Below are 27291 nucleotides of genomic sequence, written 5' to 3' on the forward strand. Positions count from 1 at the left end.
CAAATCTTGGCAGCGAAGGGAAACTGCTAATTATTCCTCTTTCTGGACACTAGAATGGAAAGCACCTGTGTGTATATAAGGATCTGATCTTAAGTGAATGTTTACATAGTACATTTGCAAACGACCTCACTGTATTGTCTTTTTTTTATTCCGTTCCAGTTAAAAAAGACATTAGGAGGCTCAGTGCTTGCATGGACAAGAGGATAAGGAGAACATGACAGCTCTTCCTACGCCACTCAAGATAGCACATTTTTAAAATTCTAATTTAAGATTCCTAACACATGGTTTCCATAGAAATGTATGCAAATCTCTGTATAGCCAAACTATTTTTTGTGTGGAGATGGGTTAATAGAGCTCTATGACATGTGAATAATGTGAGGAGTACAGTAGAGGCATGCTATTTCTATTTCAACACTGCCCCCTCTCCCCCGACAGAAGACAGCATAATCAACACACTTTGGGCATATACTTACTCATTATGTAAACAGCTCAGATTCAGGTATGCAGAACTGTAGTTTCCAGCACCAAAATATAGTTCTGTTTACAGAATCATCACACCGCAATTATTTGATCCCTAACTTATATTGATTCTTGATCTCCCAAGGTCTCAACTGTTTTTATTGGCTGCAATTCACAATCCAATTAAGTTTTAGCACTCTTACGTTCCAATGAAACAGAAGGTGATTATGGATAACCCTGGGAGAGTCAGTTTACATGACTACTCTTTTTATTTTTCTGTCTGAAACCTTCAGAACAGCTTGGACACCAATTTCCCAGACCCAGGAACCACCAACCCACTGTGCCTCTGTCTTGCTAGGACTCAGCTTCAATTTATTGGCCCTCATCCAGCCCATTACTGATTTTGGACGATGGTTCAGCATAGGGGGTAGTATCCAATGTTAGTACTATGTAGAGTAGACCCATTAAAACAAATGAGACTTAAGTTAGTCCAGACGTACTTGTCTCATTCATTTCAATAGGTCTACTCTACATGGGACTAACATTGGATACTACCCAGGGATTCAGCACCTCTTTCAGCCTGAACACCAAAATCCATTTCAGAGAAGCTCTTAGCAGCTGCATTCCACTGGTGGGTGGGGCTGAAAGCTAACAGCAGGGCCCAAATGTCATCATATTTTAGCTGAAAGAGTTACTGCCAGTAACTACATCCTAGGAGAGACATTTCAATATTTTAGAATGGGGGAAAAACTAGGTTGGGGATGGCTGTTGTGGTTTATAGTGACACCCCTCCTCAGGCCTCTAGCCAATGCTGGTGTCACACAGCATGCTGGGTGGGCAAAGCTAGGAAAAACCCACTCCTCCCAATCCATCCATCTAAGGTGCTGTTATACATGCCAGGTTGGCCCCTGAATCTATGGTTAAATCATGGATAATAGATGTCTTATTATGAACCGACCTAGCATTCAAACAAGCACCATAAGATCAGACAGCAAGTTGGCAGGGCAACCCCAAATTCTCTGGTTGAGGGAAGGATCAGAAGAGGAGCATCTCTTGGATGTCTCTCCATTCTTCACCCTCATCGAGCCCCCAGTGATGTCACTCCCCATGACTACTGGAATAGGTACATCCCATCCTCCATTCCCCTTCTAACAACCTCACTGTCCACATGTCACATTTTTACATGTACATATCAAACATTTTACAGGTACAACTTAAAAGCGTTAATGAGAGAAGCAGGCCTGATTGTAACGTCTTTGTACTTTGTTTGGAAAACATCTGAACCCTTGGATCTTATACAGTCAGGGCCAGAAATATTGGAACAAGGATAACTGTTTTGGCAGTTGGCCTCTGTACACCACCACATCAAAGTTGAAAGGAAACACACCTAGATGGGAGTGAAGTCAGGACTTTCAGCTATAATTCAAGGGGTTTGACAAAAGTGGGGCACTAACCATCCAGGAAGTACAGCTAGTGGCATACACACATCCCTGTTGTTGGTGGCTAATAAGTAATGGAACAAACCAACATCATTTCAAACATAAGGATCGCCTTTAATACCTGGATGAAAATCCTTTGCAGTCAATGGCTGCCTGAAGTCTGGACCCCATGGACATGACCAAATGCTGAGTTTCCTCCCTCGAGATGCTTTGCCAGGCCTTTACTGCTGCTTGTTTGTGGGTCTTTCTGCCTTCAGTCTTGTCTTCAGTAAGTGAAATGCATGCTCTATTGGGTGGAGATCAGGTGACTGACTTGGCCATTGAAGAACATCCCACTTCTTTGCCTTGAGGAACTCTTGGGTAGCTTTTGCTGTATGTTTTGGGTCATTATCCATCTGCAAGATGAAACGGCGTCCTATCAGTTTGGCAGCATTCGGCTGAATCTGAGCAGAAAGTATAGCCCTATACACTTCAGAATTCATCCTGCTGCTTTCATCAGTAGTCAGGCCATCAATAAACACCAGTGACCTGGCTCCATTGGCAGCCATACATGCCCATGCCATAACACTGCCTCCATCATGTTTGACAGATGATGTGGTATGCTTTGGATCATGAGCTGTTCCTTTCCTTCTCCATACTTTTCTCTTCCCATCATTCTGGTACAGGTTAATCTTGGTTTCATCAGTCCAAAGAATCTTATTCCAGAACTGGGCAGGCCTTTTTAGGTGTTTGCTGGCAAAGGCTAATCTGGCCTTTCGGTTCTTGAGCATTACCAGTGGTTTGCACCTTGTTGTGAAGCCTCTGTATTTACATTCATAAAGCCATCTCTTGACTGTAGATGTTGATAATGACATGCCTACCTCCGCAAGTGCGTTCTTGACCTGGCTAGATGTTGTGAAAGGGTTCCTCTTCACCATGAGCAGAATTCTGTGGTCATCCACTTTAGTTGTCTTCCTTGGTCTTCCAGGCCTTTTGCTGTTGCTGAGCTTGCCAGTTAATTCCTTCTTTTTCAGGATGTTCCAAACTGTTGTACTGGCCACTCCCACTGTTTATGCTATCTCTCTGATGGGTTTATTTTTTTTCTTCAGCCTAATGATGGCCTCCTTCACTTGCATGGACACGTCTTTGGACCTCATGTTGGGAGTTCCAGTGAACAGCTACCAAATGCAAACGTAACACTCAGAACCACTTACAGGCCTTTTATTTGCTTGATTGGTCTTGGGGTACCCAGGAAACAGGTCATACCTGGCCATGCAGCTGCTTGTCAGCCATTCGTTCCATTACTTATGAGCCACCAACTATGGGGGGGGGGGTGTATGCCACTGGCTGTACTTCCTGAATGGTTAGTACCCTACTTTTGTCAAACCTACTTTTGTTTACAGCTGGAAGTCCTGATGTCGCTCTCATCTGGGTGTGTTTCCTTTCAACTTCAATGTGGTGGTGTACAGAGGCCAACTGCCAAAACAGTTATCTTTGTTCCAGTATTTCTGGCCCTGACTGTAAGTCCGGAAATGTATTAATTAAAGTGCTTGTAAAAACATAAAGAGTTTTCAATGAGATTTCAAGTGAAAGGAACAATCTAGAGATGGGCATAAGAGAGCAATTAAGACTGAGGAGTTACCACAATAAAGATTCTTGCCTTTCAGTCAAGTGGATAGGACACATTCAGATACTGGACTGTATCCAATGGAGACCGCCTGCGAGTGGTCAGCCCTGCCGATTCCCTTTTGTAAGCGGTGCCCACCACTTGTGAACCAGATTTAGCACTTCTGGGGGCAACCCAAAATGAGTGGAAATGCTTGTTCCTGGAACAGAGCAGGCCAGCAGAGCTCACTTGCCACTCACGAAATGGAAGCGTTGGGTTCCTCTCATGGACAGGGAGCATTGGATACTGCCCTGTGGTTTTTTAAAATATATTTTAATATACATTTTAAAATACTTAATATTTAAAAAATATTTAATATATTAAAATATTTTAATATACATTCTAAAGAAATATTTTATAAGCTTGTAAATAATGTAGAAGTGAAATTAGCCTTGCATCTCTCATTCGTCCCCTCCCCATTACAGTCTTTTAAATAATTATGATTATGATCTTCCATATAATAAAAGGGCAGAAGAAACAGTACTTTCTAAGCAGCTGGAGTGGAACTCAATGTAGAATTTTGTCTGAGACTTTGTCTTGAGGGTGGCACTGCAGTGCAGGAATTCAATCTGTCCCAGGGAGTCTGTGTACTTATCATCTGCAGAAAGGAGGAGACTTGATCAGGTTAAAGACACCCTTTTCAGCAATGCTCTTCAAGGAACTAGAACAGAGGTGAGTAACACATTAAAAAATAACAGGAAAAAGTGAAAAAAATCATTGTTTGCCACTGAAATCTAGCAGCAAACTGCTACAGAGGCTTAGAATAGACAAATTTAGCTTGAAAACAAGTTACATTTGTCCATTCTCAGTGTCTGTAGGAGTTCAGTGTTAAATGTCAGCTGCAAATGCGAACTACCCCGCCTCCTCACCTTTTTTTGTGGCACGGTGGCAATGGGTATGGGACCCACAGCAGGTTTGTGAGGGGCAGAATTGACTCCCAACTGCCCAAAGTTGTCCACCCTTTAGGAGGGTGAGCTATGACCTTGTACACCATAACTTTCTTTATAAAGTATAAAGAAGAAGAAAAAACTGGCATTGCATTTACTCACCATTCTTTGAGACAAACTGAGAAGTGACAGCAACCTCAAATGTAGCAAAAACAGGACTATGGTCGCTTGTCATGATGTCACTGGTGCATCCTAAGAGAGGAAATGCAAATCCTAAGTTCTTGACCTTTCAGTGAAGGTCAAGTAAATCAAGTTAATCATCTCATCCTCAGAGTGATCCATAGAAACCAATGCCATATCTTCAGTGGGTGCATGCATATGTACTGGATGAGGCAAATAAACAATCCATCTGGTAGACAGACCCATTAACATAACCCTGCACGGCTTGGGACTGGATTACTTGAATGACCACATGTTCTCACATGACCCTGCCCGGGTGTTAAGATCAGCCTTGGGGTCCTTCTCTTGGCTTCTGCCGCTCTCTGAAGTAAGGTGGGTGGTAACAGGGCTCTAGCTGCACACACGTGCGCGCGTGAGCGTGCATGCATACAGGTTTTTCTTGGACGTCATCCTGACTTGCTGCACAGCTTTTAACTCAGGGGAGATGGGATATCCCACCGATCATTGCCATGAGAGGGAGGCTCCTCATGCTCAGCAGCTGTGGGTGAAGAATGCATCCTAACATTTGCAAGGTGGATTTCCCCCGCCGCTAATCATTGCCCAAGCCCATTCCAAGCCAGAAAGAATAGGATGTATCTGTTGGCGAGAACTTGGCAGTGAAAGTCAATTCTGCAGATTCTGCTCTGAATCATTTCCGTTTGAACCAGCTCCGCTGCTATTTTCAATCTGTTATCTACCCACCATAAGACTGACACACCACATGCACCAGGGGATATGATTTCCAGAGCACTCGATCACACCAGGATGGCAAATTGTATTTCATCTGCAAACAAAAGAAGAACCAATAATCAAGAACACTTCACTCTGTCAGAAGGAAAGCTTTGCTGCCAAAAAGCCATCAGCTTGCTCTCAATTATATTTTCTTCATTGCACTATCTATAGAGAGAGAAACAGTTCTGGCAACAGACACAATCTGAGACGTTACAATATGCTAGAAGATATGGCATACCCCTGTTGCTTTTTGCTTGGTGTAGACATAATTCTCCCGGGTGTTCCTTTCAAAGCGATAAGTTGGGGCAAATGTTATTTCTTCCTCCTCTGAAACAGACAGATGGCTGGTTGTTTTAACTTTACTGAAAATCCAAAACGTACAGCTGATAGTGCATACATTACATTGCGGCCAGCTCATGGATGCCATTGTAAATCATCCCATGTAGTGCATGGTTAGCTGTTGGTGTGTGGTCTCTCACCATATGGACTGGGCAATTTTTTTAATGGCATAGCATTGCATACATTATATATGTTTAGGGTAATGTAAGCTGAATGGTTAATAAGCATAACAACCAGCCATTATGAATTTTCACCATGCCTCATGGAGAGTGTGTACATAATCTATCCATGAAGAGGGAATTGTGTACATTTCTCAGTCAATATACTTACTCTCCAACAGGCCTTGGGAAATGTGTATATCTCACAGAATCATAGGGCTGGAAGGGGCCTACAAGGCTATCGAGTCCAACCCCCTGCTCAATGCAGGAATCCAAGTCAGAGTGTCCCTGACAGATGGCTGACATTTTGTACATTCTTTGGGCAATATGCATAGTGTCAAAGAAATATTCTCTTTGTTTCTAAGTATAGCTCAGTGGTGGGCAACCCATTGCCTGCAAGCCACACGCAGCTCATGGTCTAACTGTATGCAACCTGTAGCATCCCTTCCCACTAATCAGCTGTAGGGCAGGGAAAAGTGGGCATGTCTGCAGCCTCTTTTTTTCTCACTGCTCAGCTGTTCCCTGTCAATCAACCCAGCACTGTATGTGAGATCACAGGGTGAGGAGATTTAACCCTTCCCTCCTTCTCCACAGCAATTCTAATGAAAATTACTCCTTGTGTGCTGCTATAAAGCTTAGGAAAAAGCTTATTAGCAGCATGGGGGGTGGAGGAGCAATCTTTATTGAGACTGTAGTGGGAGAGAAGGGTTAAACCTCCCTCAGCTGATCAATAGGAAACTGCTGAGCAGTGGGGGAACTGGGTTATAGATAAAGTTAATCTTTGCCTGCTGCCTTACTCCTCTCCCCCACTGCTGAGCTATATGAATGGATGGGTATGTGAGAGGTGTGCATGAATTCAAAGAGAGACACACACAAACACACTCCATCCATTGATTTACACACAGTGGCAGCAGGGGGATGGGGAGAAAAAGACAGAAAAAGAGAGAGTGGGATAATCTCTCTTTCGCACACGCACCACCCCATCCATCCACTCTCACACACACTGTTTGTGAATTGATGGATGGTGTGTGTTTGAGCAAGTGGATTAATGCCCCCCTCACCTCCACCCATCCTGTCACATAGCTAGGAGTGGGGCAGAGGGTGTGTCTGCCTGCAGAGTCTCACTGCTCAGCTGATCAGTGGGGAACAGCTTGGAAAAGTGGGTGGGCTTCAGCTAAATATTTTCTTTACCCGCAGCACAGCACCCTTTCCCCTGCAGCTCAGCTGTTCCCCGTTGAAGCTGAGAAGTGTGTGTGTGCGCGCGCGCGCGCCCGACAGGAATTATTTCCTAAGCTTTATGGGGAGGGGGGCAATTTTCTTCAGGACTGTGGGGGGGGGAAGAGTTAAAGCTCCCCTCCCCCACAATCACTCATTGCTACTCAGTTGATCCACAGGGAATAGCTCAGCAGCAGGAAAAGAAGGCTGCAGCCATGTCCCCTTTTTGCCAGCTGTGGGAGGAAATGCCACCAACTGCATAAAATTAAACAGTGCACTGCAGCAGATTGCCCTTCTCTGAACTAGAAATAAAATTTCCTCTAGACTGTGCATATTAAAGGGAGAAGGTGCATGTTGCCTGGAGAATATGCACGTACAAAATGCAGCTGAGATATGCACATACCCCAAGGCCTGCTGGACATTATGCATGACACCCAGTGTCAAGAATGATGAGATTAGGCCCTGTTGTCCCATCTAATGCAACCACCTGGAATAGTATGTCATCTAAGAGGTTCCTCAGCCTTTTGCTCAAGGCCAGGCGCAGTCCCTGTTAATTGGGGAGTGACAACAGCTGGGTTTGGTGGGCAGTTCCAGCCTCGTGGAGGCAAGGGCAGTCTGCCCAGGGGCTGAGATGGTGATTGACTAAAGGAAAATCTGCCCTGGGTTGCCTGGGCTGGATTTTAAAAGAGGGCTGAGGTACAGGCATGGGGTCTCCCTTCATCCTGGTGGCTCTGGACCTGCTGATGGCTGGGTGCTAGCTATACTGGGAGGCCCATACTTAGGTATGAAGGATAGGCCAAGTAGCTTTGTTATTTTGCTTGGGTGTGTGTTTATAAGGCTCCTTGTGTATGTTTAAGTAATTTGGCTTTGTACGATCTTGTGCAGCTTACTACTTCCATTCTTCCCTTTTCCACTACCCCTTTATTTTTACCTTAATAAACCTTTATCCGACCTTTAGTTGGTGTGATTTGTCTGCATAACCTCAGTGCTAATTTCAGTGCCTCTTGGCCTAGGAGGGTGGCTAATGGGTATTTTGGGGGACTGGAAGGCTGAGTTTGGCCAGTCCTATTTTACAGGAGAGTTGGAATTAGTTCCAGAGCAGTCCTACCTTTCAGGAAGGTTGGAATCAGTTCCAGCAATCCTTCACACCCAGAAAGTGTACAAAATCCTGTTGAAGTATCGACATTCCCCGAGGCCTGCTGGAGATTGTGTATGATACCTCAAGGATATACAAAATGTCAAGATATGCACATTCCCCTGCTGGGTTGGTGAGTATGTATATTGACTGGTAAATGTACACAATTGCCTCTCCATGGACAGAATTCCATGAGGTGTGGTGAATGTGTACATTCATGTTATGCACATTAACCGTTTAACTTACCTACATTAACCCCTTAGTGATTTCCGCCTTAATCAAAGTGTTTTTCAGTGAAGGTAGGACAAAGGAGAAGACATGTCGGAGTCTAGGCTTAAAAGCAGAACTTAACAATAAACTTACCAAACTGCAGAAACACCTTTTGATCTTTCTTTTCTATGAGAAGCTGGTCATAACTCAGCAGCTCTGAGTATTGTTGCTGCTTGATCTTCTGGATGATATTTTCTGCTTCCTGATAATAGGGGGAAATGTCATCTTGGCTGGTGCAAACCCCCCCCCCCCGTTTCTTCTCATAAATACTCCCTTGCTAGTAAATAGCACTCTAGCATCTGAGGTGGCCAAAACCTATTCTCAGGGCCAAGCCACATCTAGGATGTGATTGGATCTCCTGACACTTTCATTCTTAAAATTGGTGTGGAGCAGCAGTGTTGAAGGACTTGGGGTTTAACGCCTTCCTCTGGCACCATTTTCCAATTTAAATCACACACATTCCAAAGCTGCTGCTTGCCCTGCTGGGGAGAAAAGGTGAGTATTTTTGCCTTTGTGGGCACTAAAAGCAGTGTTGGATGTGTGCATGATTTAGATCAAGAAAACAGCACAAGGGGAAAATGTTTTTGAAAACCCATCTCCAAGGGCTACTGTTTTGATCTCGCTTCCATCAATACTGTGCTAGGCTAAGCTATTACACTAGCAATATCACAACAAAATACAGAAACCCTTATTCATGTCAGACTGGACCTTTTGGTATTTAGGTTGCCAAGGACTGACACACTTACCTGGGAGTAAGCCCTATTGAACCTAATGGATTGTGCTGTTAGGCTGAAATCCTTACCCAGGATATAATCTGGGTCAGTGGAGGCTGGTGGCTCCTATTTCAGTAAGGCAGTGAATCTGCTCTGGGTTTCGGCCAGAACTCCAAAGGAGCTATCCAAAGTGCTGGAGCCGATCCCCAAAATGGGGTCAGCACCTTGGATAGCTCCTTTGGAGTTCTGACTGAACCCCAGAGCAGGATCACTGCCCCACTGACATGGGAGCCACCAGCCACCACTGATCTGGATTATGTTACTGTTGTCTGGAAAGGTCCCATTAAGTTTGGGGAATTGCTGTGTCTATGGGTGGGGGAAACAATATGCAAGGTAGCATCAGTCGTATGTAAGCAGCTCAGTAATTAACTATTTGTAGAGAGCATTCCCGCTGAACGCCCTGTTCTTTGTTTGTTTTCCACTCAATATCCCTACAGAGGACCCAGACTTGTTGCTGAAGTGGAACTTGAAGCGTGATCTCCCATGTCCCCAGTCCAGCTTTAGATGCTACTTGGGACAGTCTTATCTGGGTTTTTTTTTAAATACTCTTACTTTATGAGAACTGGGAGGCTTCCAGGTGGACAGCTTCTGGCACTAATAAATCATTGCTCTTCTGCTGTAAACTACAAGCAGAATTGCAATTCACTTCCCACACTATCAAGGGATATTGTGCTTTTTCTATCTATATATCCCACTACGTTCCAGCTAGAGCAGTGCCCTTAGCATTGCTTTTCTTGGGGTCTTTTTTAAGGCTTGTGGTTTTGATGTGAGTAGTGACTTAACGGGCAGCTGAACTTACCACAGCTCAGCACACATTCACTATACCCTTTGTCGGGGCACCATTTTTATCATCCATTTATTTATATGTTTTTAAATTAGTCTTTTAAGTGATGCTAGAACACTTTTCCAGCTATATTAATATAATGGTAAAATACTACCTCAATGGAAGAGTGTTATAGTACTACACTCCTATAATATTAGATAGATATAGATATAGATGTGGGAGGGAAACCTTTCTATTCATTGTCCTTTTAGCAAGCTGGTTAATAGTGGAGACCATAAATGTTTTTTTATATTATTATTTTTAAATTGGCATTATAGCATAATAGTGGTATACTTTTTTCTTTAGGAGTATAGCGCTATAATGTTATAATGTAAATATTTAAAAAATCTTTTTTGAAAAAGACCATTCCATCTACTTCTATTAACCACCTTGCTAAAATGGCACTGAATGAAAAAGAATTCCCCCCGCCCTCTCTCTCTCTCTCTCTCTCTCTATATATATATATATATATGTGTGTGTGTGTGTGTGTGTGTGTGTATCTATACACATACGAGAGAGAGAGAGAGAGAAAGAAAGAAAACACTGTTTCATTTAAGTGGTATCTGGGAAAGCATTTTAGCACTTCTTAAAAGGTTTATTTTAAAAATTAATTAACAAGTGCTAAATGGCACCTGCTGCAAAGGTTATACTGAATGTATGCTGAGCTATGATAGACTCACCTGCCCGACAGGTCACTGCCCATATTGAAACCACACCTTCTAAAGAAGATGGAAAAATTGGGCTAAGGGCTATCTGTGGAGATAGCGTTAGTCTCCAGTCCTTCTTTTAAAAAGTCAGACTTTCTTTGGTAGGAAAATAGATGGAGCACAGGAAGATTACAAATAGATGACAATATGTGGACCCCCATAAAATGTAAGTGAATGAGCCATGGCAATTCCACAACAAATTCCTTTCCTGGAAGCAAAAACAATTTTCTCCTAAGCTCGATCCAGGAGAGAAGGTTGTAGGTGTGTGTAAAATGTTGTAAGAGTGCTTCTGTATGGGCTCACCACTAAAATTATGTATATCTATAAAAACTTGAAGAGTACAAGTTGTGAAACAGGAAGGTTGCATTCAAATCCCATCTCAGCCACAAACTCACTAGGTGCCAGGTATTTTCTCAGCTTTAGCCCTTCATTTGCAATATGGGGAAAGAGTAACAGAGACCTACCTTGCAGGATTGTTGTAACAATTACAGAAATAATGGATGTGAAGTGCTCTGAACACTCAAAAGGGCTCTGCAATAAATTTGCTAAGTACTATTAGCTAGTAGGGAAGCAAAGAGGCGCTCTAACCGTTGGAGGCAACTCTAGGCGGTAGTTCAGATCTCCAAGCCAGAAGAGATGAGTAAAACGGTGAGTGATGTTAAATGGACTCAACTTCTTGTCTCCCAGTGACAGAAAACGCAGAATACTCGTGTAGTTCTGGTTTCGCCTAATAAAACAAGAGAAGGATTCTCTTTATTGTACATTGAATTTGGTTTTATGTATTTTATGTGTTTACTTATTGTTGTGAGTCGCCTTGTAACTATATCTTAAAGGCAGCCTATAAATACTTTTATTAATTTTTGTGAACCGCCCAGAGAGCTTCAGCTACTGGGCGGTATAGAAATAAATAAATAAATAAAATATAACCTCTCACCAATAGCAGCACCAGCAGAGACAGTTACCTGGAGACAATGGGGGGCTAGATCATCTCAGAATAGATCTTTTCAGGGTTTTGGCTAGCTTCCACAGGCAGTGTACTGACAAATAATCATTTCTGTATAGCAACAGGAGTGACATCCCCCTTAGCTCTATGGTGGCACTACCTAATCCAGTCAGTGCTGGTTGCTAGCTTGATAACTGTACACATTTAAATGGGTGAAGTCGTAGCCTCACAGCAGGAAGAAAAGGCCTATTTAGGGTATAATCCTGTGCGTGTTTAGACAGAAAAAAAGTCCTACACCTCCCAGCATTCCCCAGCCAACATGGCTGGCTGGGGAAAGCTGGGAGTAGTAGGGCTTTTTTCTGTCCAAACATGCCCATGCTTGCACCCTTACTCTGTTTTCCTCTTCCCTCATTCTTAATGGCAACCACTTCCCTGGGAAGTGACCTACCATATATGTCAACGGATTGGTGACGCTGGCTAGACCTGAAAGCACGCAGCTTTTGGTCTAGTCAATTTCACTCCAAAGGGAAACATGAAAGAAAATGATATAGATTGTGGGAGCGAGAGCAAGAGCGAGTGCACGTTAGCTTGGATCCTAAGGTAAGTTAATTTAAGAACCTTCACATAGGTTTTCCATCCCCAGTTCCCCCCACAGCTACCTGTGATCCCCCAAAGCCTCTCTGGAAGTTTTGGGGTGGGTTGGTTCTTGAGCAATGTGGGATGGGGTTGGGAGAAGGAGGGGAGAGGAAACGTTACTTCCATGAACTTCCTTAAGTTAAGGATTCAAGCCATACTATTTAAAGGAAAATGTACTGATTAAAAAGTAAGAAAGTGTTATTGAAATGTCAGGGAGAGAAGAGAGCCTTGTTCTGTTTTATAGTATGTTTAAAGGGATGCCTATAAGTGGAGATGCCAACAGCCTTCGTTGTATGAAAAAGTGTTAAAAATTGAAAGCTTCTTTAGGCATGAGTGTGTATTTGTGTGTGGTATTTGTCATTACTAGCACCATACAACAGTAACCTGAAACATCTGTATACAATGTATTGCAACAATGCTACCCGCATTGCTGAGAACTCTTTTAATTTTTTCCCTCCAGATACACCTTGACATGAAAAACGTGCCAATACAGTTTGACTGGAGATGATGGTAGAACACAAAAAGGAATTTGTACTCCTTGGGTAATGACACTTCTACAATATTGCTTCCGACAGTGCTTCCTGGGGAGGCTTATCATGCCATCACCCTGCCTCATTCATGGAATTTCACAGGGCATCTAGATGGCCCAATGTATAGGGGTGATTTAGTGCAGAGTGAGAGCACATCAGGCTCATTCACAACACATGACATAGTTGCCACCCCACAGCAGCTGTGCAGCTTCCCTTTCAAAAGGCATATTTTCGCAAAGTCCTTTTAGTGCATCTTTTTTCCTTAAACATGGTTCCTGCACGGGTCCACTGTAGTGAACCTGTTCCCCCAAATTAAATTCTGCATACTGGGCATGTCTAGGGGTATGTCTATGAGCTGGTCATGACCTTGTCAAGGGGTGGGGCCCTTCCTTTACCCCCCCATTCCTTTTCCCCCCCATTGGCAGTAGCCACTTTGGGCATAGGCTTCTTTTCTCACTTAGTACTATTACGCAGTAGCATTATTTGGCTTTCCTGTTTATTTTTACTTTGCACTATTTCTCAGTTGCACTGTTTTGGTTCTTCAGGGGCAGATTACAGCTTGACTGTCATTTCTGTGTAGAAAGGAGGCTACAACAATGCTGCTCCACAGTCCTGTAATTGCACAACTGTGCAATGTCGCATTAGTGAGATAATCAGATTTGAGTTCTACTGGGATAGTAACTCATTCTCCACCCTTACAGTGACCAGGAGTGCAGGGAGCAGAGCTTCAATATTGCTGTTCACAGTCCTGGTGGATATGAGGGGAGAGGTGTGGAGTAAACGATGGGACGTAATTCATCTCTTCCATTAAACTTCTCTGAGCAGGGGGGTGTTGAAAGGGGCAGGGAGCAAGCCCCTCTCATTCACTGAGCAGCATCTACACAGCTGATGACGTTCAGTTCTACTGGATGGTCTTCTCCCACCCAACCCTGAAGTATGGCATCTTCAAGTGCTGTTTGACCCATGAAAGTGGGTTCCGCTTTTCTTGCTTCATGTGCTGCTGATGGACCAAAGTGGTTTCATGAAAATCCAGAGATAAACAGACAATACTTCTAAAACCATTTCCATGTAGATTGGGCCCTTGTCTTCCACTTGTCACCCTTCTCTGTGTTTTCCCACAGCTTCTTCCATCTTTTTTCTTACCACAGAAAATCCATTAAGGAAACATTAAGATGGAATTGCTGCACAATGCCTTCTGGTTGGTAGCGCTAGGAGCCAGAGTATCCAATGCTGCCCGCACACTAGCAGGACCCATCGCTAGTGCAACAGGAAGCTAGCAGATCCTGAAGCAAGCAGAAATACTCATTTCTAGAATGGGGCAGGTCAGCTGAATTTACAGAAGCGAGCTCCACTGGCTGTCCTGTTCTGGAAATGAGTGTTTCCACTCATTTTCAGTATTGCTTCAGGAAGCACTAGTGGTCGGTCCCACAGGCCCCAGCAGAATGAACAGAGGCGCAGTGGCAGTACTGGATACTCTCCTCTATCTGGAAGTCTCTGAAACGTTATTATCCCTACACAACCAAGAAGCCTCAGAAAACAGCAAGGCTCACCCTGAATCTTTCTGTGAGTGAATGTTGTGCCCTAATGCAAGGAAATCTGCAAAAAAAAAGTTGCAGCCATTAAAAGATAGACAGACAGACAGACAGGAGACCCTGCGGTATGTGTTGCCATGGGAATTTGAAAGTGCTGCAGAAAGCTGAAATTGGGGTATGGAAGGAAGGAAAAGTACTGTTACAGCTCTTGACTCTGTTTTATATAGGCATATCTTCATGATTTCTATTTCTGAAGCCCGCAGAATGGGAAGGGCTACAAATCTAACAAACATATTTAAACAACCCAGACAAATAAGTACACATGTTAAGTTCCCTCTACTATAGTTCTTCTGGAATGTTCCCTTCTGAACCATGGCAAAAAACAACAAAAACAAGCACCAATCCTCAGCTGTTCTTTTTAATTAAGAGATGTTATAATTATAGTTACAGCCATTTCTGCTACGTAGGTACAGTGTGTGTGCTCATTAGGTTGGAGCTGGTATGTTGTATAGGAGCTGCAGTATACTGACGTTCTCACCCCAGAAAAATGAAAGCATGTTTGAGATCCTTGTGCACTGGAGTCTCCGTATTGGCCAAACTCTGATAGCTTTGTTTACATCACCAGCAGAATTGTATCTCAGAACCTTATGTCGAAGTCAGCAGGGCCAAGATAAATAATTTGTACATCTTTGCCTATAAAAAGCTTTTTGGAATGCACTCTGTGTGTTCCATACTTCACTGAGGCCTCTTACACCTCATGCTCAAACCACATATTACACTAACCACACATTAACAATACACACTTAAAAAAAAAAAAAAGTGTGCTTAGCACTGGCCACTTTCCTTTTTTCGGAAAAAAGCAGCTGCATGCAGCCCTAATCGTGTCAGGAACTGTAGCACATGGGATGTTTTCCCTCCGATCCTTTCTTCCCCATGCCATCTCCCTGCCAAAATGTCTTCCCAGCTCCTAGTTGCCCTCTAAAGTGCTTTGCAGTCATGAGCACTTTCAGGGGATATAGTAGGATGAGGTGCTATACGACCATGTTATACTTGAGTTTTTGGTTCTAAAGGAAGCAAAAGCCGAGTGCAGCCAAACGTGTACCCTGGATTTTAGGGAAGCTGATTTTAATAAACTCACAACAAGTATCAGAAAGGTCCCATGGCAAGTGAGAAAAGGAGCCCAGGATGGGTGGAAGTTTTTAAAAAAGGAAATTTTAAAGGCACAATTACAAACAATTCCAACAAGAGAAAAAGGTAGAAGACAACAGAAGAGGCCAATGTGGCTTCACAAAAAGCTTAGAGATAAACAAAAAAGCACACATATAGGAAGTGGAAGGAAGGACAAGCAACAAAGGAAGAGTACAGGCAGGTAGCACAGAATTGCAGGGATGGCATCAGGAAGGTTAAAGCTGAGAACGAGCTGAGGTTAGCGAGGGATGCGAAAAGCGACAAAAAGGCTTTCTTCAGATACGTGCATAGTAAAAGACAGAGGAAATAAATGGTGGTTCAAGTATTAAATAAGGATGGCAAAATGATAACAGATGACAAAGACAAGGCAGAAGTGCTCAATTCCTACGTCGGCTCAGTCTTCTCCCAAAAGAGGGTCTATGACCCCCCTGGCAAAGGCGAAGTACAGGCTGAAGGGAAAGGATTGCAGCTTGAGATTGAAAGGCAAGGAATCAAGGAACACCTAATTACTTTGAATGAGTTCAAAACTCCAGGGCCAGATGAACTGCATTCTAGAGTAATAAAGGAACTGGCTGTCTATTCTCTTTGAGAAATCATGGAGGACGGGGGAAGTGCCAGATGACTGGAGGAGGGCTAATATTGTCCCTATCTTCAGAAAGGGTAAAAAGGAGGAACCTGGGAACTACAGACCAGTCAGACTGACATCAGTCCCTGGGAAAATTCTGCAGCAGATGATAAAGCAATCCATCTGTAAGCATCTTGAAAACAATGCAGTGATTACTCGAAGCCAACATGGATTTGTCAAGAACAAATCCTGTCAGACGAATCTGACCTCATTTTTTGATCAGGTAACCTCCCTTGTGGACTGTGGGGATGCTGTGGACATAATATACCTCGACTTCAGCAAAGCTTTTGACAAAGTGCCCCATGATATCCTGATGAGCAAACTAGCTCAAAGTGGGCTAGATGAAACAACGATCAGGTGGAACCTCAGCTGGCTACAGAATCGGACTCAAAGAGTGCTTATCAATGGGATCTTCTCAAACTGGGGAGAGGTAACGAGTGGGGTACCGCAGCGCTCAGTCCTGGGCCCAGTGCTCTTCAACATTTGTATTAATGACTTGGAAGAGGAGGTGCAGGGAATGCTGATCAAATTTGCAGATGACACAAACTTGGGCGGGATAGCTAATACCTTGGAAGACAGAAACAAAATTCAAAGTGATCTTAATAGACTGGAGTGCTGGGCAGAAAACAGAATGAAATTTAATAGGGATAAATGCCAAGTTCTGCACCTAGGAAAAAGAAACCAAATGCACAGTTACAAGTTGGGGGATACTTGGCTCAACAACACTACAAGCGAGAAGGACCTTGGAATTGTTGTAGATCACAAGCTGAATATGAGCCAACAATGTGATGTGGCTGCAAAGAAGGCAAATGCTCTTTTGGGCTGCATTAATAGAAGCATAGCTTCCAAGTCCCGGGAAGTACTAGTTCCCCTCTACTCAGCACTGGTTAGGCCTCATCAGGAGTACTGTGTCCAGTTCTGGCCACCATACTTTAAGAAGGATGCAGACAAGCTGGAGAGGGTTCAGATGAGGGCAACAAAGATGATCAGGGGATGGGGAACAAAGCCCTGTGAAGAGAGACTGAAGGAATTGGGCATGTTTAGCCTTGAGAAGAGAAGACTGAGGGGAGATATGATAGCGCTCTTCAAGTACTTGAAAGGTTGTCACAGAGAGGAAGGCCGGGATCTCTTCTCGATCATCCCAGAGTGCAGGACACGGAATAATGGGCTCAAGTTACAGGAAGCCAGATTCCGGCTGAACATCAGGACAAACTTCCTGACTGTTAGAGCAATATGACAATGGAACCAATGACCTAGGGAGGTAGTGGCCGCTCCCACAGTGGAAGCATTCAAGACAAGGCTGGACAGACATCTGTCAGGGATGCTCTGACTTGGATTCCTGCATTGAGCAAGGGGTTGGACTCGATGTCCTTGTAGGCCCCTTCCAACCCTACTATTCTATGATTCTATGAGGTTATTTGTTTGCTGGAAAATTCTTAAAAGGAGGAAAGGATTAACTGCTCCCCCCCCCGCCCCCTCACAGTCCTAAGCAGGATAGGGGTACCACACACAATGCTTTTGCTGAAAAAAGGAAGTGGCCAGTGCTAAGTACAATTTAAAAAGTTAATGCTTAGTGTACGCTGGCCCTTTGCCTTGCACTGAGAAAATACCATGAGTGAGCTTCCACATTGCAACACCAAAATAACCTTTATCCCTGTTTGCTTCCAGTGCCTTTGGGGGACAGCACACCCATTCTTGCAGATGGAAAGGTGGTCCTTCTCCAAGGCAGAAAAAGGCAAATTAAATAAAAATGTCCTTCATAACTAGTTGTGGCCACAATGGAGAGGCAGGAAACGATGCATCTACGCTGTTTTAGGTAAGATCAAGACATACTCTGAGCATACCTTCCTGTGCGTGGTACCCACACGTTTGATGACACAATCTGAAAGGCCAAGATCAGACATAAAAAAGTCCAGACTGGACAGGACAGGGGAAGACATGCATGAGCACTGGAGGCTGGTGGATCCGATGTCAGTGGGGCAGTGAATCTGCTCCTGGTTTCAGCCAGAACTCTACAGGAGCTATCCAAGGTGCTGAACCTATTTTGGGGATAGGGTCCAGCACCTTGTTTACCTCCTGTAGAGTTCCAACTGGTTCTGACTGAAACCCGGAGCGGATTCACCGCCCCACCAACATCGAAGCCTCCAGCCTCCACTGCGCATGATGCATTTGCCCTGTTCAGAGACGTCCCAAGCATTCAAATGAGGAGTGCTCAAAAAGCGGCTCTTCCCGTTGGGAAGCATAATGACTCTTCCCATCATTATGCTGCCTCTATTGCGTCCGCAGAGTGCTGTCCCACGAGGCTGTTCCAAGTGGTCTGGAGCCTGGTCGGTCCAGTGGCTCCAGAACCGCTGGAGCATTCTAAGGCCTCCTGTGGGGCCTTGGCAAGTTACTTTGCGGATAATATTGATTGGATTAGGAGTGCTATTCTGTGTGCTGTGGATACAGTTAGTGATCGAGAGGCGGCCTGTTTTGTGGGATCAGTTCCAGCTTCTTCCTTCTGATGAAGTGGACAAGGTGGTTTCATCTGTAAGGCTGACCACCTGCTTACTTGATCCTTGCCCATCTTGGCTCATTATGAGCTGCAGAGAGAGGCTGGGTGAGGGGATCAGGGTGGTGGTGAACACCTCCCTTGAGGAGGGAGTGATGCCATCAGCCCTCAAGGAGGCAGCGATAAGGCTGCTTTTAAAAAAGCCCTCCTTGGATCCCCAAGTTCTGAACAACTTTCGCCTAGTCTCGAATCTGCCATTTTGGGACAAGGTGATTGAGCAGGTGGTGGCAATGCAGTTGAAGGCACACTTGGAAGAAGCTGATTATCTAGACCCATTTCAGTTGGGCTTCAGGCCTGGGCATGGGACAGAAACGGCCTTGGTCACCTTGGTGGATGATATGAGGAGGGCTCTGGATAGGGGCGAATGCTCCTTCTTTGTTCTACTCGACCTTTCAGTGGCTTTTGATACCATTCACCACAGTATCCTCCTGGACCACCTGGAGGGGTTGGGCATTGGAGGCACCGTATTACGGTGGTTCCGATCCTTCCTCTCCGGCAGGTACCAGAGGGTAGCACTGGGAGAGGAGGTTTCAGACCCGTGGCCGTTCACTTGTGGGGTGCCACAGGGTTCCATCCTCTCCCCAATGCTATTTAACATCTATGTGAAGCTGCTGGGGGCTATCATCAGGAGATTTGGGGTGCGGTGTCATCAGTGTGTGGATGACACACAGCTCTACCTCTCATTCAAATCTTCACCAAGGTTGGCCATAGAATCCCTGTCCAAATGTCTGGAGACGGTGAGTGGCTGGATGGGGAGGAATAAGCTGAAGCTGAACCCTGACAAGACCGAGGTACTTTTGGTGGGAGACAAGAGGAGGTTGGGGGATGTTGACCTGGTGTTGAATGGGGTACGGCTACCCTTGAAAGACCAGGTCGGCAGCCTGGGGGTCATTTTGGACTCCCAGCTGTCCATGGAGGCTGTGTCAGCTGTGAGCCGGACAGCACTGTATCAACTCCATCTGATACGGCGGCTGTGCCTCTACCTTCCCAACCATCTGCTCCCATCGGTAGTACATGGTCTCCTCTCGTTTAGACTACTGTAATGCACTCTACATGGGGTTACCCTTGAAGACGGTTGGGAAGCTGCAGCTGGTACAGAATGCAGCAGCTCGCCTGATTAAAGGCAGCCGCCACCGAGATCACATCACTCTAGTGCTGAAGGAGCTGCACTGGTTACCAGTCGTTTTCCGGGCAAAATTCAAGGTGTTGGTTTTGACCTTTAAAACCCTATACAGTTCCGGCCCAGCCTATCTTAAGGAGCGCCTCCAGCAACACCAGACAGGCCACATAACAAGATCAGCCTTGGATGGCCTTCTCTCTGTCCCATCAGCCAGGACAGCTAGGCTGGTGAGGATGAGGGAGAGGGCCTTCTCTGTAGTGGCCCCCACTCTGTGGAATTCCCTCCCTAGGGAACTCCGCCATGCCCTCTCTTTAATGAGCTTCCACCACGCATTAAAAACATGGTTGTTCAGGCAGGCATTTGGGGTGGGTTAGGGTAATTTTAGAAATGTGACGTTTTTAATGTTGAATTTTATTGTTTTGAACTGTTTTTGTTGTTGTACATTGCCCAGAGTGGCTGGGTGACCAGCCAAATGGGCACTTAATAAATTTAATAAATAAATAAACAGCTAGCGAGCTTGAGGCCTGATCCATGGTCAGCAGGGCCCTCTTTGTCCCCAGTCTGCAAGCACCCTGCTACCACCTCTTCCCCAAGCATCCAGTGACTTACCTCGGGGACAGGAAGGAGACAAGAAGCAGCAAAGGGTGCTCCGGAGGCATGGGTGGGGTGTACTTCTCTGTTGGCAACAGGACTGGGGCTACCACTCACATCATTCCCAGAGCACAAGCACACTCCTCCAGAGCTTCTTCCGCCTTCTCCTGCCCCAAGGTGGAGAGGCGGGTGCTTCGAGCACCAGCAAGCCTGCTCTGAGCACTCAACCCAGGTGCTCACAAACGGCTCGAGCTTTCGTGAGCTCTTGAGTGGGGCACTCGGGTTGAACTTTGGGGCACTTGAGCGTTCCGAGCACTCTTCATGTATAATGATGAGGTTTGGGGGTGAGGGAGTTACTTTAACAGTAAAAGGAAAGCGTGGGCGAAGGACACCATACCTTCCCCTCTCCATTTGTTGTTCTAGCCATTTTTCCAGTTCTGGCTCCAATACAGGGAATGAGCAGAGAACAGGGAAAACCACCAGTATTGTCATACCTCTTTTGCAAGTCTACAGATTGGCAACATTTGGAATACTGTATATAGATCAAAAAGCATATTGCAGAGCTGGAAAAGGTGCAAAAAGGGTGACCAAAAATGACCAGGGGTTTGGAGCACCTTCCCTACACGGGAACGCAAAAGCGGCCTTCCCCAACCTGGTGCCCTCCAGATGTGTTGGACTCCAATTCCCATCATTCCCAGCCAGTGCTACTCCCATCATTGCCAGCAAAATCTTTTCAGAATATTTTCCCCTCTATTTCTTTTCCCCCAGGCATTCCGATATTTCCTTCTTGTGTGAGGAAGGTGCTGTTTTGGCTATGTAAAGATCCACACTTGGAGAGTGAGTTTGCTATCCGTATATAGGATGCTGCCTCTATGGAATCTCCATGCTCAGAGAGGGAAGGCCACTGAAGAGCAGTTGTTCAGGAGTCACAATAGAAACAGGCGATTGCTTGCAAGGCCTCCCTGAGGACTTCCCTGGAGGCAACTGGTGAGCCACTGTGGGAAACAAGGATGATGGACTAGGTCAGGGGTATGGAACCAGTGTACTTCAACTCCCATCATCCCTGACCATTGACCATGCTGGCTGGGGCTGATGGGACTGGAATCCAACAACATCTGGAGGGCCACAGTTTCCCCAAACGGACCATTGGTCTGATCCAGCAGGGCTCTTCTGTTGTTCTTACATTCTTAACGTGGCTACTGCAACTAATTGTTGGGAGGTAAGGGGCTGGAGCGGGGAAAGTTCAGCACTTCTCTTCTGCACATTCCTTTTGCTGTTCAAATGATACACACGCACGCACACACACACACAGCATGTCACTTCTGGTTTGGCCATTGGTGCTGATGGAAACCTCCCTATCAGAAACAACAGCAATCTCCAGTGGCATTCAGGAAGGCCTTAATAATGTACCTGTGTTTCTTTTCGCTCCCTGAAGTCAAATGGCTGTTCACAAAACCAAAGGAGGTTCCGTTAAACATGAAGGACACCCCGACGGCTCCTTTGTTGCCTGAGAGGAAAAACAGAATAAGAAGCAAAGATATCAAAAAATCGAACCTTAAGTGGTAAAGTGGAATTGGATTGGGATTATAATATATTGGAATAACTCTGGAAAGGGCATAGGGAGGCAGTGAAGCTGAAGGCACAGAAAACCATAGGGGCTTTAATGAAGTGGTATTATAATAAGGGGAGAGTTGGTTGAACTTGCCCTAAAAAATTTAAACAGCAAAGTGGTATTGCAAATGCTTTATGGAGCCGAAATCTGGGGGTTTGACAGTACCACTATTAATGCTCTGGAAATTGTGCAGAACAATTTCTTCTGAAAACTTTATTCCTTTCCATCCAAAACTCCTGCATCTGAGTACAGAAACTGGATGGCCATCAATTAGGACAAGAATACGTTGTGCTCAGTTGAGGTATTCTAAATGAATTGCTACTTTGCCAAAAGAATGTTTGCCAGCTATGTGCTATCTGGAAATGAATAAAAGTCATTATTGGAAGCCAGTGCTCCAAAAGCTTCCGTGTAGCTACTACTTTCCTGATCCGTCCTCTGCCTTTGAAATGGATAAGAGCCAACTAAGGGACTGCCTATTTTGGATAGATTCTAGGAGGGATCTGCAATTAATCAAGAGCTCTAAATTTTCTCTGTCGTATCCTCTTGAAAACAGAAGATTTTAGAGCCAGCTGTTTGTCTAAACTGAGGCCTCTTTCCCTAAGAAACGCTTTTACTGAGCTGTAATTTCAAGTTATGCCAACTGCAGTTCAGGATGGACGCTATAACAAGGTGCCATTTGAATATAAGTTATGGGGCCGCGGTGGCTTAGTGGTTAAGACGCTGAACTGCAGACCGGAAGGTCGGCAGGACAGCAGTTCGAGACCCGACTGCCGTGTGACAGAGTGAGCTCCCGTCTTCAGTCCCAGCTCCTGCCAACCTAGCAGTTCGAAAGCAAGAAATTGCAAGTAGACAAATAGGTACCGCCTCGGCGGGAAAGGTAACAGCGTTCCGTGCACCTCGGTGTTCAGTCATGCTGGCCACATGACCACGGAAGCGTCTTCAGACAGCGCTGGCTCTTCGGCTTAGAAACGGGGATGAGCACCGCACCCTAGAGTCGGACATGACTGGTTGGGGACACCTTTACTTTTACCTTTACCTTTATGTATCTATGGCCAACATCAAGTGGAAAACATTGTTCATTATTTGCTAATCTGCTGTCTGTATAAGGATCCCAGAGAAAGGTTCTTGAAACCCTTGCTAACTTATGGATGTAGGAATGCCCTTGCAGAAACGGTTCATCTTCTTTTGAGTGACACTAATTTCTATAAAGTGGCTCTCTTTGCCTTGGCAGCAAAAAAGATTAGAAAGAGAGAATTAGACAAAATTGCCATAAACTGCCTTGGAGATTCAGAATGTTAAGCTGAGTTTGCCTATGGTAACTCAAAGTTCATCCATATTATTTCATAATGTTGAAATTTTTGTACTTTTTGAATTTCATCATAATGTTGAAATTTTGTATATTTTTTTTCTTTGATGTATTTGTCACGGCTTTTGGCTTATGCAATAAACTTTGACTAAGTCAAGAATAACTGGCTCCAACAGAATATTCTGGCAGAAACCTGAATCTTTTAAAGAACTGAATGTTTAGGTAGAATTGCATTATTATTTATCTATATTTATATGTTTCAATGTTCCAGATATATCTGTTAGCAGATGTTCAGCACTTTATGAATATACATTTTGATTCCTTTGAATGTTTACGTTGTGTTTACATGAGGCATTTATTGTGCACTCGTGATTCCTTACTCATGGTTGTTTATGGGTTCTTTAGGTGACATTGTGATCCTCCAGTTTTGCTTCTGTTTTTGAAGAGCACTTCCTCAGGTTTTTGGTTTTTTTTAGAGTGGGGAAAATGGGGTTTTATTCCTGAAAGCGAAATAACTACTTGTGTATAGTAGAACTACTTATTCTGCTATAGCACAGCACCACCTAGAGGTTATGTAGCAGAAAAACAGGAAAGGAAAGGAAAAAAAACTGTAGATCCATAGAATTGGATATCAATTCTATGACAAAACCAAAAGTAGATACAGCAATTTGCAGCCTCTTGTAGGAAAGCTCTATGCGAACTGATTCACAGTGCAGTCCTGAGCAGGTTGTCAGAGATGAGTGAAGCGGCGGAATTACTGCCTCATCCCAGTCCCTGCCAGACGAAGCTAGTGAGGGTAGAAAATGTGTGAGTTTGTGTGTGTGGGGGGGGGGCAGTTCAGCCTGGCAAATCTTTTGGATGTAAACTCCCCCACCCCCCTGAAAGCAGTTGTGTATGTGGCGCAGGAATAAACTACTCCAGCTCCAGGTAAGTGTAGTTGAGGGACTGATCTGGGTCCCTCTTGTGGGAGTGGAGCAGTTTCCACAGAAAGCCAATTGTGTGTGCTGAACTGTAGACCTGTTTCTTTGGTATAAGATTGATGATATGATATTGAAATGTAAGGTTGTTTATTATACTGTAAGTTTATTAAGGTTATAGATATAGTTTTTAAAATAGAATGGCATCGAAGGCCAGGGGTTATTGGAGTTTAAACTTAATCTTTTAAAGGGGAGGAAGAGGGGGAGGGAAGGGGAAAGAATTTTCTTTTCTTTTTCTCTACTTCCTTTCCTCCTTTCTTTTCCTTTTTTTTTTTTCCTGTTCCTTTTCTTTTTGTTATTGTGGTGTCCTCATTAGAATATTGCATTGCTGAGAAATTGTAGTATTGATCAGGTTTTTGGTATTTTTGGTATTGTTTATTTATAAAGATAAAATAAATAAAATATATTCAAAAGAAAGAAAGAAAGAAAGAAAGAAAGAAAGAAAGAAAAGAAAGCCAATTGTGTCAGCTTACATTATTGGCATAGCGCCAGACATCACTCACCCTAGTGTTATGTCAATTGCATAAGTGAAGAGGCAATGCTGGGCAGTATAGTACTGCCCTACATATAAAATAAGAAATGGCATAATAATAAGAATACCTCCTAATCAAAATAGCTTGTTTGTTCAATATTTGACTTGACTGAGATACTCAACATGATGCTGAGCTCTTCCTACCACCACCCTCCCACCCCCACCCCCAGTACTTATTTGAATTGAGACTACTGCTATTTGCCTTTATCTGTATTGTATTGTCATTCACTTTGCTTCTAATTTAATAGAACTGATAAATCATTTAAAATGGTGTACAAAAGATATTTGGGCTCTGGTGCATCTTCTAGCACAGAGAATTCCATCCTTGAGAGCAGCCACTGAAAATCCCTCTCAGCTTGTCTGTCAGCCTTGGGAGAGTTTGATGGCACTGTCTGTTAGGTATGTTTCACCCAAGCCTTACCCAGTCTGTTTGCAATTCCTGTCTTTACATTGTCAATGCAGAGGTGGCTTATGCGATTCTCATGTTCTGGCTTGGCCAGGACCACAATCCTGATGTTCCAGAGAGTATGGATTGCTATCTAAATCAGAAAAACAGGAAACAAAACCAGCTGTCAGGTTCCACATGGCTGAGCCATGATAAAGCCTAGATAAAGTTATTTGTGTTATGGCATGCAGAAACCTACACTAAACCCACCTCGAACAACATACCTCTGGTTTTAAATGTTCTCATTTCAGGAACATGTCATGCAAATACGAACTCTACTGAGATCTAATTGTGTACAGAAATACACTACTGAATGGAAGCAGTGTTTCAAGATATGACCTGCTTCTCTATAGCAACTGGCACTACACAAACACTCTTCTATGGAGCGGTATTTATAGTAACAGAATGGATCCAAGTGTAGTACTGTGTAATCCCCCCACCCCCATATTGGAATGATATTTTTATCTAATATTAGAGATGGATGGCATAACCAACCTTGATCATTACCATCCATTGTAAAATAATTTGCGAATGTGCAAATTATGAAACAGATTTTTTTTCTGTTTAAACTTGCAAAGGATTGCACCCTTAGAAGTTATTTCTGAAGGCTGTTAGATATAGTGCACATTCACAAATTATTTTACAGGATTGTGCTCTAAATCTTATTCTTTCAAGAACAAAAATAAGTGTGTGTGCAGTTTGGAGATTATGTATTGCTATTTGCACAGAACTGCTAGTGAAATCTACTATATTTCATGGAACTTTAATGAGGATCATCATGAAAACAAAATCCTTACCACTTTGAAGCTGATACTGGTAATCTCCTGCAAGGATTGTCTTAAAATCTCTTGCCATTCTTTCTCCCCCAGGGAGTCCTCCTGTGTTCCGATCACATAGATATCATGTGGAATGTAGTCAGCAGTGTCATCACGGGTCTTACCCTGCCCCTTGGAGAGGAACCAGGAGCTGATCCTCTTTGGTGGAGGAGCATCACCTGGACAAATCAAAAGGAACATAAGAAACTGCTATATACCAAGTCAGACCATCCATCCATCTAGCTCAGTTAGGGATCTTGGAGAAATCCTCAACGGATTCAAATGAGTTCGGAATTCTATGGATCTCACCTGCAGATTCCGCAGTGGACCAGCTTTTTTTTGAGTCACGTAGATTCCACAGATGTGTGGACCAGTTTTTTACTTGGAAGGGGGATCTGAATAAATTCACATTTGCGCTACTGCACATTACCACTAATGTGCAGTTTTGTGAGTGGAACACAATTCTCATACTTCCTTAAAAATAATCCAATTCCATCAATGAGGGAAAGACAGAACAAAAGATGCCTGACAATCCATGAAACACAGATGGAACAGATTTAGCAAAGTCTGTACATCCCTAATCCCAGTACTGTCTGATTGACAGCAGCTCTCCAGGATTCCAGAAAGGGGGTCTCTTCTATGTGGAGATGCTGGGATTGAAATATTTTGCACACAAAGATTGAACTCTACCACTCAGCTATTTCCTCCCACCCCCAAGCCTTGAGAACATATGTGCAGAATGTCACTTGGTTATGGATGCAAACACATAACTTTCTGTGCCACAGTCTATCTGCATTGCCCTTGAAAAAACAGATTTCTGATGGACAGGTTGCCACTGCCTTTCCTGACATGTACTTCCTCTAACAGATAAATGACATGGGGGAAAATCTAGCAGCTTTTATATTATGGTGCTGTAGTGATTTTTTTCCTGTCACACAGCTGTTAAAAAATAAGATCTTCTGTCAGGAAAGAAGCCTACAAACCTGGTGAATTTACCTATCTGATGATTCTCTTACATAAAGGAAGATGAAGGGATTATCTTCACATTAAATAGCTCTTCAAAGTAGTGAAGTGGTGTAACAGTGAA

The 27291-nt window shown here is 44.0% G+C and overlaps 1 protein-coding gene and 1 long non-coding RNA gene across 8 annotated transcripts in view; one reads left to right on the forward strand and one right to left on the reverse strand.

Annotated features, from left to right (window-relative positions):
• The window catches only part of LOC146351190 (uncharacterized), a 51917-nt gene extending 28327 nt beyond the window's left edge, over positions 1-23590 (forward strand). Inside the window, exons 2-4 of the long non-coding RNA XR_014789546.1 lie at positions 12841-12922; positions 17924-18071; positions 21953-23590. This is a non-coding gene — a long non-coding RNA (uncharacterized LOC146351190). The remainder of the gene's footprint in view (positions 1-12840; positions 12923-17923; positions 18072-21952) is intronic.
• Positions 1-27291, reverse strand: part of INPP5D (inositol polyphosphate-5-phosphatase D) — a 95063-nt gene that overhangs the window by 16793 nt on the left and 50979 nt on the right. For all 7 annotated transcript variants that reach the window (XM_084846749.1, XM_084846748.1, XM_084846752.1 and 4 more), the window contains 9 exons: positions 26187-26383; positions 25366-25483; positions 21928-22024; positions 11390-11528; positions 8592-8700; positions 5620-5708; positions 5352-5433; positions 4593-4682; positions 4028-4141 (listed from right to left, as the gene is read on the reverse strand). In XM_084846749.1, the coding sequence (XP_084702875.1) occupies positions 4028-4141; positions 4593-4682; positions 5352-5433; positions 5620-5708; positions 8592-8700; positions 11390-11528; positions 21928-22024; positions 25366-25483; positions 26187-26383 (1035 nt within the window). The remainder of the gene's footprint in view (positions 1-4027; positions 4142-4592; positions 4683-5351; positions 5434-5619; positions 5709-8591; positions 8701-11389; positions 11529-21927; positions 22025-25365; positions 25484-26186; positions 26384-27291) is intronic.

Source organism: Heloderma suspectum, chromosome 3, assembly GCF_057233095.1.
Source record: "Heloderma suspectum isolate Gila_16-S chromosome 3, 16-S_ref, whole genome shotgun sequence".
Classification (NCBI taxonomy): domain Eukaryota; kingdom Metazoa; phylum Chordata; class Lepidosauria; order Squamata; family Helodermatidae; genus Heloderma; species Heloderma suspectum.